Source organism: Phascolarctos cinereus, unplaced genomic scaffold, assembly GCF_003287225.1.
Source record: "Phascolarctos cinereus isolate Bilbo 61053 unplaced genomic scaffold, phaCin_HiC Scaffold_726;HRSCAF=1367, whole genome shotgun sequence".
NCBI classification, from domain to species: Eukaryota; Metazoa; Chordata; class Mammalia; order Diprotodontia; family Phascolarctidae; genus Phascolarctos; species Phascolarctos cinereus.
This window is the reverse complement of record NW_027556098.1, coordinates 101,161,728-101,173,990: the sequence shown is the minus strand read 5'-3', so window position 1 is coordinate 101,173,990 and position 12,263 is coordinate 101,161,728. Positions and strand designations below refer to the sequence as shown.

Genomic DNA, 12,263 nt, shown 5'->3' with positions numbered 1-12,263 from the left:
CCTCCATGTCCATGACCTCTATTTCCCTAGTGGCTTGAGGAGGTTTTGGATAGCTACCAGTTTAAGGGACTTAGGTTCATATTGTTCTTTGGTTTTGTTTTGTTTTTTGCTGTTGTTATTAAGAATGTAGTTTCCTTAAAGTACATTCCTCTTCCTTCCTTCCTTCCTTCCTTCCTTCCTTCCTTCCTTCCTTCCTTCCTTCCTTCCTTCCAATCAGGATTAAATGACTTGCCGAGGGTCACACAACTAAGTAAGTGTCTGAAGCTGGATTTGAACTCAGGTCCTTCAGACTCCAGGGCTAGTGTTCTATCCACTACACCACCTAACTGCCCCCTCTCCTTTCTTTTTAATGTACCACCTCTCATCTATTGTCTCTTTTCATCTGACTCACCATAAACCCCCTTTCTGGATGGTGAATTGATTCAAGTTACTGATGCCAAATGAAATAGTATTATGACTTGGTCAGGACAGCAGATTTTTAAATGGCAGGAGTGAAGACAAGACAGAACATATTGGTGTCTACTTTCAACTTTCAGAGTAACGGTGTAAATTATTACCAGGAAATGAAAGAAGAATGGCTAATTTCTAAACTATGATTTATGAAGATAGAAGGTAGCTGAAAGGTCATCTGCTTCAACATCTGCTTAAAGCATGCAACATTCCTGTATAACATTCATGACAAATTGTCATTCAGTCTCTTCTTGAAGACTTCTAGTGACAAAGAGCTCCCTTCCAAGAAAAGACCATTCCATTTTTAGAAATATGCATTTTTTAATAAAATTCTTCCACAAATGACATCAAAAGTAGACTGACTCCCCATAACTTGCACCCATTTGTCCTAGTTCTGCTCTCTGGATTTAAGCAAAATTATCCAGTCCCTTTTGCTCATGATAATTCTTCAGATATTTAAACACGACAATCATATTACCCCAGCTCTAAGTCCTTTCTTCTCCACGATAAACATCCCCAGTTCTTTAAAACAATCCTTGTGTGACACTGTTTCAAATCCTGTCACTCTCCTGGCCATGGGTCACTGTATAGACTGTGGTTTGTTCTTCTTAAAATGTGGCCTCTAGAATTCAACACAATAGTTCATATGTGGTCTGACAAAGGTAGAATCAGTGGCACTATCACTAATCCTTTCTTGGGTGCTGTATTACTTTTAATAAAGCCTAAGATCACATCAGTTTTTGGTTTGGGGAATTTTTTTTTGGCTGCAACGTTACACAGTTAATTCATATTGAGTTTGCAGTTCCATAAATCCCAGGTCTTGTTTTTTTCCACACATACAACAGACATATACTGTGCAGATACAATTATTTTTAAAAACTTAAATGTAGGGCTTTCCCTTTATCACTGTTGAAATTCATCTTGTTAAAGTTGACCTTTCATTTCCAATCATACAAATCACTTTTGTCCTTTTGATTCTCTTATACAAGGTTTGAGCTATTTCTCTCTATGCTCCCTTTTATTTTGATAAGTGGAAAGAGCACTGGATTTGGAGAAAGAAGAACCGAGTTTGAATCCCAGCTCTGACACTTACTACCTATGGGGTTTTGGTAAGCTGTATTACCTTGATGGGCCTCAGTTCCTCATCTACAAAGGGAAGTAGATTTGACTGGATGACCTCTAAGCTGCCTTCAAGCTCAGAATCTATGCTTCTATGAACTGTCTTAGGAGCAAAAATAGGCTTTGAGAAATGAAAGGTCACAGCAGTTGTAATCCACTCCCTCCTCACTGTCCTATCAGACAGTCTTCCATGGAATGTCAACATCTTTCTCTGAATTCAATGAGAGCAGAATTCCGTAAGTGGAATTTTGAGAAAATGTGACCTGTGGCAGCAGGCTGCACCAATCCTGTGGCTTAGAACCAAACGAGAAACAGCTGTGATGTAAAGGGCAGGCAATAAGGAAGGGAGCTACATATTATCACAATGTCTCTTAGGTTCATATCCTTTTGTTATAAAAGTAGATCTTAGCATATTTTCCAGATTTTTTTTTCGCCAGGTGTTTCCCATTTAAAATGATAGTATTTAGATTTGAATAAGATCTTAAGGGTCTTCTAGTTCAACTCCATTTTACAGATGAGAAAACTGACATCTAGAGTAACCAGTATTAGAGAGGTAATAAATAGCAAAGCTAGGATTCAAATCTAGATTCTCTTGACTCCAAATCTATAGCAATTTATAGTATAGCATTAAGCTATACTACCTTTCTATCTCTGTCTTTGTGTGTATCTCTCTGGCTCTTCCCATCTCTCTATCTCTGCCTCTATATCTCTCTTTTTCTGTTTATAGCTGCTTGTCTCAGTCTTTCTTTGTCTCTCTCTCTCTCTGTCTGTCTCTCCATCTCTGTCTCTGCTGTGGTGAATCAGTATTTTTAGATGGCGTTGGAACCCTTCTTTTGATTTGTCATCCTATGTAGTACCTTCTAAGGGAGGGTCTCAAGGCTTCTTATTTGCAGAGACTGATTCACATTAACAACTGAAAAAGCTGTGAATGACCCCATGGACAAAGTGATAGGAAAGTTAAGAGAATGATGGGCCAAATGACTTGTCAAATTACCAATAGGTGGCAGGGAGAATCAGAGAAAAGTTGGCTCTAGAACTTTAATGTTCAGCTAGACTTCCTTGATTAAAGTTACAGATGATCTATTCTCAAGGCATTCTTCCCTTTCTTTGATTACCTGCCAAATCAACGAAAGACCTTTCTTTGAGCAAGGTCAGGCAAACAAAGCAATCAGGTCCCTGGATACCTTGATTCCTAATCTTGGATTCAGTTGTTGAGGCAGTTAGGTGATGCAGTGAATAAGAAGGAAAGAAACAAGTATTTACTATGTGCCTACTCTGTCCCAGGCACAGTGCTAAACGTTTTATAGATATCATCTCCTTTGATCCTCCCAACAACTTTGGGAAGTAGATGTTACTATTATTCCCATTTCACAGTTGAAGAAACTGAGGCAGGTAAAGGTTAAGTGACTTACCCAGAGTCACACAGCTATTAAATGACTGAGGCTGTGTTTGTACTCAAGTCTTCCTGATTTTCCAGGTCCAGTGCTCTATCTACTGTACCACCTAGCCATATAGAACATTGGGCTTAGTGTCACCAAGCCATGAGTTTGAATGCTGCCTCAGATACTTCCTGGCTTTCTGGCTATGGGCAAGGCATTTAACCCCGCAACTTTTCTTAACTGTAAAATAAAGATAATTTCCCATACTTACTTGATTGGGTAGGCATCCATGAGAATTGAGATAATATATATAAAGTGCTTTGCAAAGCTTAAAGCGTTACATACATATTAGTTCCTAATATTATTGTAGTCTACAAGCCTGATAAAGTGATGATATGACCTGCTCATCCTTCACCCTTCCTCCCTGACTTACTATCTTTCTCTGACTTTTCATCTAAGTGGCACAGTGAATAGAGCACCAGTAAGGAGTCAGGAAGACCTGAGTTCAGATCTTGACTGAGACATCTACTACCTGTATGACCCTGGGTAAGTCGCTTAACCTTTGTTTGCCTGTTCTCCTCATCCGTAAAATGGGGATCATAATAGCACCTACCCAGGAGGGTTGTGAACAGCAAATGAGATAATAATTGTAAAGAACGTAACACAGTATAGTTGTCTATTAGATATTTTGTTTTGGTGCTTGGTTCTGGCAAATACTCTCGGCTTTTAGAATGAGTCCTCTCTGAAAAGTCAATAGATAATCAATATTGAGATGTAATGGACCTTAATATAACTTCCTCATTTTACAGATAAGGAAACTAAGATCTAAAGGAGTTGTGACTTGTTCAAGGTCACACAGGTAGGCAAGGTAATCCAGACTGGGATTCTAACCCAGGTCCTTTGACTCCAAATCCAAGGCTCTCTCTACTGTATTTCTATTGTACTATACTTCCAATTTCTGCTCTCTTTCTCTTTTTTCTCTTTCTCTTTCTCTCTTCTCTCATTCTTTTTTCTCTCTCCTCTTTCTCTTCTCTCTTCTGTTGCTCTTGCTCTTTCTTTTTCTCTCTTCTCTCTTTTTTCTCTCTCTGTCTCTCCTCCTCCTCCTCCTCATCCTTCTTCTTCTTCTTCTTCTTCTTCTTCTTCTTCTTCTTCTCCTCCTCCTCCTCCTCCTCCTTCTCCTCCTTCTTCTTCTCCTCCTCCTCCTCATCCTTCTTCTTCTCCTTCTTCTTCTCCTTTCTTTCTCCTTCTTTTTCTTCTTGTTCTTGTTCTTGTTCTTGTTCTTGTTCTTGTTCTTCTTCTTCTTCTTCTTCTTCTTCTTCTTCTTCTTCTTCTTCTTCTCTCTCTCTGTCTTCCTCCCCCATGGAAACTAACATTTTCATTTTTAATTCTTAAAAGAGGGGATTCCCTTTTGTTTCCACCCTAAAACAATTGACTTCCTTTATACTGATGACTCAACAAAGGTAGCTGTCAATCTGTCTGACCTTTGCAAGTGATGGAGAGAAGAAAGTGAGTAACTTGAGTTAAATGCAAGACTTATTATTTTTCTTATCCTCATAGGATCCTAAATCTGGATATGCAAGGGACCTCAGGAGTCATCTAGTCCAATTCCCTCATTTTACAGATAAGGAAACTGAGGCCCAGAGAGTAAGTGATTTGCCTAAAGTCACAAAGGCAGTAAGTGTCAGAAGCAGGATTTGAACCTCTTTCCTAGCCTTTGGATTGAGAAGCTCTCAGTGGAAAGCACTTTTAATGTTTCTGTGGAAGTCTAACTACTTTGACAAAAATGGGATTCCTATGTTTCCTCCGGGTATTCGCTAGCTTTTTGTCCTTCGTGTTGTGGTATTCTCCTTTCCGTCAATCCTGCCCCCTTCTCTCCCCCTCCCCCCTTCCCCCCAGCCAAAGAGTAAGTCTATCTGACTCTGCATTCCTGCCTTGTATCCATTCAGATTCCCTTAGTCTCGAATCGTTGTTTAGTCAGCCACCTCCAACTCTTCATTAGCCCATTTCAAGTTTTCTTGGCAAAGAGGCTGGAATGGTTTGCCATTTTCTTCTCTAGCTCATAGGGCAGCTGGGTGGCACAGTAAATAGATCACCAGGCTTGAAGTCAGGAAGACTTACTTTCCTGAATTCAAATCTGGCCTCAGATGCTTGCTAGCTGTATGCTCCTGGGCAAGTCACTTAACCCTGTTTGCCTCAGTTCCTCATCTATAAAATGAGCTGGAGAAGGAAATGGCAAAGCATTCCAGTGTCTCTGCCAAGAAAACCCCAAATGGGGTCACAGAGAGTTAAACTTGACTAATAGATTAAACAACAACAGTCTTGAATCAGTAGCATCCTTCACATGGCACCCTCCCCTAAGTGAATGTAATTGAAGAGGGCTACATCAGACCTCAGAACCATCCTTGGAGCAAATACATGGCTGAAGCTGATGATTGTGACTTGTATAGGATAACAGATTCAGAGTTATAAGGGATCCCAGAGACCATCTAGTTCAGAATCCTCATTTTATAGAAAAGGACACTGAAGCCTGGCAGGACAAGTGATCTGCCCCAAATCACACACTTGGTGATCATCAGAGGCAGAATTTGAACTCAGGTCTTTTGATTAAAGGGATAAGGTTCCCCTCCCCCTCCACTATATCTTAAGGATGGGAATCAAACCTGGACCTGTGATGTCATTAGTAAAGGGAATTCCTGGATGACAACACGGTCTACTCATGCAGGTCAGCACCTTCTCTACAACTTATCATCCTAGAGAGTTGCCTAGAGCAGAGGAATCAAACTCTGGCTGTGGGCTCTTTGATGCTCTGAAAATAGATCAAAATGTAATTGGGAAACATTTTTTTAAAAAATAAATTAAGAGACAATATAGAAAATGTTGATTTCAGATTTTCTAAGTTAATATGCTGTCAGCAGAGATACATTTCAATTTCAGTTTCACACCACTGGCCAAAAGCACTGAGCATCTAAGTCACATATTTGCACATGTAGTGAGTATTAGAGGCAGAATTTGAGTGCAGGTCTTTTTAGCTACAAGGCCAGGTCTCTACCCACTACACCGTACTCCTTCCTTAATTTGAAATAATACAAGAAAGTACTACCACCTCTCCCATATTTATTATGCTCAATTTCTATTGCTTACCTTCACTCTGTACAAAGAAGTTCCTGACCATTGTCCAAGTGCCCTCTGGATACAAAGTAAAGCTACACTGGTATTTCCCACTCATTGCAGCAGACACGTTTCTCAAGTGCAAAGCCCATTCTGAAACATTCGGTGACAATTCGGTGAATGATACTAAGGACTCACAGGCAGTCCTAGCAGCACAGTAATAGCCATACTGAGGGTGGTAGAGGGCTATCATTTCTGTGCTATTGGTGATCTTGGACCATTGTGTCTGCACCAAGGAGCCTCTCTTCTGAGTCTGACATGTCAAGTTCACATCTGTTCCAGGAGAAGCATAGATGACTTTTCTTTCCTCAAATGTTCCTCCTAAGAGGCCTAAAAGAAAAGAATACCAAGCATCTGTTTATCTGGTTCACTTTTCCTTGGCCACCAGGACTAGTTTCTGGAATTGCTGATCAAACTGGGGGAACTCATCAGCATGAAGACTTTTTCATTTTTATGGAAGTAGGGAGGAATCTGGGTGGTCCAGAGGACTTAGTATCAGGATAGGCTGAGCCAACTCATCCTCTTAGCTAGGAATGATCTGGTAAAAATTATTTGCCTTTGAATCTAATTCAGCCTATTTGAAAATAAGAACCATGAAACAATTCTTGATAAGAGAATTTTGAAATTCAAAATGATTTATTTTCTTGGTTTGATAATGTGTTTCCTATTCTATTAAGAGTAACACCATCCTTTTAGACACTAATATTTGGAACTTTGGTATCTTCTGTCCTCACTTTCTCTTCCTAGATCAATTCATTTGTTTGGTATTGTCAATTCTACCTTCACAGCATCTGGAACATCTATCCCCTTTTCTCTACTCATATTGTCATCTGATTCCTGATCTGTACAACAGATATCTAATTGGATTCCTGGCACTTAGCTTCTCCCTGATCCAATCTACCCTCTACACAAGCTGTCAAAATAATCTCTTTAATGACTAACTATAATGTCAGAGGACTGAAAGGGCACATGCCACACCTTCTGTCAGAGAGGTGATGGACTTGGGGAGCAAATTGAGATGTACTTTTCAGACACGGACAAGGGAATAATTTATTTCTTGTCACCCTTGTTACAAGTATATTATTTGTCTTTTTCATCTGGGGAGGAAGGCAGTTTATGAGGAAGAGAAAATATTTTTGTCATTGAAAAAAATTAAAATTTTAAAATATTCTAAAACAGAAGTTTGTTTATGCCAGCCCTCTGCAAAGAAACTTCAATGGCTCTCTATTGTCCTAGGAAAACAGAAGCCTCTCAACTTGACATCTAAGTCACTGAATAATTTGGCTGTGGCTTATGTTTAAAGGCTTATTGCACAACATTCCCCTTAATGTACTCTAAGTTTCAGCTGAATTGGCACCTGCTTGGACCTAATGTTTTATTTTTTACCTCTGTGACTTTGTCAGGCCATGGTCTCCCGCTATTCCCAGGGCCATCTCCAATTGTCTTGATCCATATCTGGCCACTGGACCCAGATGCCTCCAGAGGACAAAGTGATGCTGGTGACTTTGTACAACCCTCCCTCACTTAAATCCAGTTCATTTGCATGTCATGGCATTATCTTCCTGATGCCATGGCCCTTTTCAAGAAGAAAGGACAAATTACAGCAAAGGCTTTCTTCCTCTTCCTGGAATGCATGACATCCTTTCCCCCAGTTCTTAGAATCCTTAACCTCCTTCATGATTCAGCTTGAGTGTCATCTCCTACAGGAAACCTTTCCTGAGCCTATTTTGTTTTTTTTTTGCTCTTCATCCTGAATCATCATGTATAGACTTAGATGTTTAGCACATTATTTCCAACCCCCCCCTCCAGGAGACTGTCATCACCTTGAGGGTAAGGACCATTTTTTATCTTGTCTTCATATCCCATGCATCTTGCATAGTGCTTAGTACAAAACATGTTATTAAATGATTGTTGGACAGGGTTGGATTGGTTTAAATTTTAGAACTACATATGATACAACATATTTTGCAACATATTTATTATATATACGTTAAATATATACACATATATACGTATATTACATAATATAGTAAATTTCAGATGAAATTTGGAAGATTGGGATAGCTAATACAATTTCCAGAGAAGGGGTTCCTAACCTGAGGCCTTTGAACTTTTAAAAAATGTATTTTGATAAATATGATTCAATGTAACTGTTTTCCTTTATAATCCTATTGTTTTCTGTTTTTAAAAACATCATTTCGAGAAGGGGTCCATAGGCTTCATCAGATTGTCAAAAAGGTCTAGGACACACACACACACACACACACATACACATATACACAAACACATACATGCAGTGGTTAAGAACCCTGTTCTAGAGGGGATAACAACATCTTAATCAAAATAATCGTTAGAGAGTCTTCTATGTTCTATCCTCCCTATTCAAGGTACTAAGGAGGAAGAACGGGAAGGTTTAGCTGAAAGGCTAGTCTTGAAAATTAATATAATGAATATGAGTTGTATTGTTAAATCCACAATAAAAAGAAAATTTTTTAAAAATCCAGTTGACCAGTACTATCTACTCAGGCTCAGCAGTCTGAAGTTTTAGATGTAAGAGAATCCATTTCTTAAGCTCCCTTACAAAATGGGGCTGCTCCTTCCTTATTTAAAGTTGCTGTAGCTTTACAGGACCTACCAACCTTGTTTTTGGCAGACATAAATAACCTTGGAGGACCTAGGGCTATATTTACACCATAATGAGACATCAAAGAAAGATTTTTGCTAAGGATGGGGGTAGGGGAGGAATTTTTAAATGGGCGGTTTCAAATGGTGAATTTAAACAGTGATACTTTTCGCAGGGCCTTAGATAATAGTATTTGCCTTAGTTTAGCACTCAACACTGAGAACTAAAATGCTATGGTAAATATGACCCAAATACACAACAGAAGACTATTTTTTTTAAGATAGGAAGCAACAGAGACCAAGTGAGAGTTTTCAGCAAAAAGGAATTGTCAAACTTTTATAAATGAAAAAATTGATGTAGCCAGATGTTACCGTAAAGTATATGGTGCCTCGTGACATGTCTGTGGTTTTTTTTTTACATTTTATTCTATAGTCATTATTATGCAATGTCCTCTTTGATATAGAAATTCTCCTTAAATGCTATGGTCTATCTGAGTAATTCAGTTAATTCCAGAGACATTGGGACACACTCTAATATACACATATTATGGAATGCAAAACTCCTCTTTCTCCTTTCTATTTTTAAATGAGGCTCTTGAGTCTCAAGTTCCTACTGACATAAGGATGCTCTATTTTGTCTCCCAGGTCCACTATAGCACATACCTCATAAAGTCCAAGATATGCTCAACTCCCAAGGACCCTTGTATTTGGAGGAGAAGTGCCTTTTTTATATTAAAAAGATGCTTAGGAGAGGAAACAGTGTTAAGGAGTCTCTCTGCATCTCCAGCAATATGATTTTTTCCCCCAGTGTTTTAGAGTTATCCTGACTGTTGTTCAGAGAGCATTTCAGCCAATAGAAGACATAGTTTCTTAAATTACTCTAGGAGTTCTTAGCAAAGAGTAGGTGAAAATGTCTTATAACAGAGAAGCAAGATCACTTTCTACTCCTCTTTTTTCATATTGAGATATGACATCTATAAGTCGAGATGGAAGATGTTGTTCACTCGTGTTTGACTTTATGTGACCCCATTTAGGGTTTTCTTGGCAAAGATACTGCAATGGTTTGCCATTTTTATCTCCAGCTCATTTTACAGGTGAGGAAACCAAAGCAAACAAGGTTAAAAGACTTGCCCAAAGTTACACAGCTAGTAAGTGTTTGAGGTCAGGTTTGAACTCAAGAAGATGAGTCTTCCTGACTCCAGGCCCGGTTAATCTACCCACTGTATCACTAAATATATACTCTTAAAGATATTGTTAATGATTTTCTTTTTAGTGATCCATTTCAATAGACATTTACAGGTTATTTTAAAAAATAAACAAAGGCCCCATTTGCCCTAAAAAAAAAATTACCTATCTGAAAACAAAGTACGGCTAGGAGGCTTACCCCAGACAAGATGGATGTGGATGAATGAATAGATAACTCCATATGCCCACTTCTTCTCCATAGTCTCTCAAGCAGCCTACATCAGTAGTTCCATTATGGTCATAGGAGTGAATTGGTTATTTCCATCAGAGTAAATAAACTAAAATAATTTGTTCCGTACAAGAAAAAAAAATAGCGTAAGTATATGACATATAAGAGGCTGTTTCTCATTTGGCAATACTCCAGGAAATGAGCACTAGACAGGAAGCTATGTGGTTTGTAGCTGAGGTTTATTTCTAATTAGTAAGTTTGAAAGTATAAGGTTCCATGACAGAGTGATCAAAGTCCTGGTCTTACCTCCTTCCTCTCAAAGGTCTACAGGGCAAGACTGTTATCTGCACACTTTTTAATACTACAGGTGATTTTTAACTACTCCGTTCAATTTTGGGGAGGGGTAAGAGGAATACAGAAGGGATTGTGACCTAAAAACAAAAGTTACAAGGAATATATATACTACAATTTAATAATATAAATAAAATAAGAATAAAAATATAATAAGGAAATAAGAACAAGCTAGGAAAACCATGCATAGCAACTGTGAACCAGTTTTATTTTTCATACTTTTTTTTTCTTTAGGAAAGACAGTATAGTATAGTGGATTAAGACCTAGCCTCAAAGCCAAGAAGGCTTGGGTTCAAGTCCAGTCTCTTTGCACACTGAATGTGTGGCTCTGGATGACTTATTTAACTTCTCAAAGTTCTAGGCAATACTCTAAGGCTGTAAGTTTTGCAGAAATGGTTCTGACCTGCATTGGTAGGGGAAATTTCCTCACCTGGGAGTTCTCTCTACCTGTGAAATCACAAGTATAGCCCCTTATCTATCCAGGAGCTAAAAGAACCACTTAATAAATGGGAAATCACTGTGGGTTATATTTTTATCTTCAATTTTAAAATGCATTCCCTTCACCTTAGTGCTATAGGGTACAGAATTACAAAGAAGTAGTCTGCATAGCAACAAGAAATAATAGATTGATTTATAGATTTGATTATACACTCCCTCCTACCCCTTCTTGCAGGAACATATTCATTGGCCAGGAGTGCAATGGTTAGAGGACCTTCCCATCTGCTTTCCTCATTCATTTTCCTAAATTACTCTTGTTTTATGCTGACCAAGACAGTTCTTCCTTGGCTGGTTTTCAACATGGCAACTAGGAGTAGAATTTCTTGAGCTCAGCCTAACCTCTGTCACTGAGCAGTGACCATTATATAAATGGGACTTGAAGGAATCCCCAGCCTGCCCCACTCCCAGACATCCTCTTAGAGAGGTCTGAGGCTATCTAAGAAGAGAATGGTTTCTGAGCAAAAGCTTTAACATTTTAGAGTTAGAAAAACTGAAGCCAAGCGAGATTAAATGACTTGTCCAGAGTACCAAAGACAGGAAGTGACCGAGCCAGCATTCAAATCCAGGTCTTCTGATTTCAAATTTAGGGTGTTCGCCACCAAGCTACCCGGCCCTTGGCAGAGAAACGGGAGAAAAGGCAGGGTGAGGTACAGCAGAGAGAGAGTGCTCTGCCCCATTCTACCTGTGTAGACTTTGAAAGTCACTTAACTTCTCTAGGCCTCAGTTTCTTCATCTGTAAAATGAGGAGGTAGGAGTAGATAACATTTAAAATCCACTCCAGTTCTAGATCTATGGTCCCTGGTGGACAGCAGAAAAATATGGGGAAATAAGAGTGATAAAGTAGGCGGCTAGGTAGCACATTGGAGAAAGAGTCAGGAAGACCTGAGTTCAAATGCAGCCTCTTGCATTTATTAGTTGTGTGACTCTGGGCAAGTCACTTAACCCTGTTTGCCTCAGTTGAGAAGGAAAGGGCAAACCACTCCTGTATCTATGACAAGAAAACCTCAAAGGGGGTCACAAAGAGTCAGACATGACTCAACAACAACAACAATAACAACAGTGACCACAAGCTTGAAAGAGATTGTGCTCTGCCTTCATCAGATCTCATCCGGAGTTTTGTGTTCAGTTCTGGGGGTTATGGCTTAAAGAAGACATTGGCAAGCTGAGCAATACCGCTAGGAAGAAAACCAGGATGTGAAAGAGTCTTGAATCCATGTCATACGAACACTAGTCATTTGTCTTTACAAAGTCCTTGTACACTG

The 12,263-nt window shown here is 39.1% G+C and overlaps 1 protein-coding gene across 5 annotated transcripts in view; it reads right to left on the bottom strand.

Moving 5' to 3' along the window:
- The window catches only part of CD96 (CD96 molecule), a 102,496-nt gene extending 92,133 nt beyond the window's left edge, over positions 1 to 10,363 (bottom strand). For 2 of the 5 annotated variants that reach the window (XM_078146701.1, XM_078146704.1), the window contains exons 1-2: positions 10,123 to 10,361; positions 6,090 to 6,446 (exon numbers count right to left, since the gene is read on the bottom strand). In XM_078146701.1, coding sequence (XP_078002827.1) covers positions 6,090 to 6,446; positions 10,123 to 10,183 — 418 coding nt within the window. In that variant the 5' untranslated portion in view covers positions 10,184 to 10,361. Of the gene's footprint in view, positions 1 to 6,089; positions 6,447 to 10,122 lie in introns of all 5 variants that reach the window. The other 3 variants (XM_078146703.1, XM_078146702.1, XM_021007172.2) reach the window with 3 other exon arrangements.
- Between the last annotated feature and the right edge of the window lie 1,900 nt (positions 10,364 to 12,263).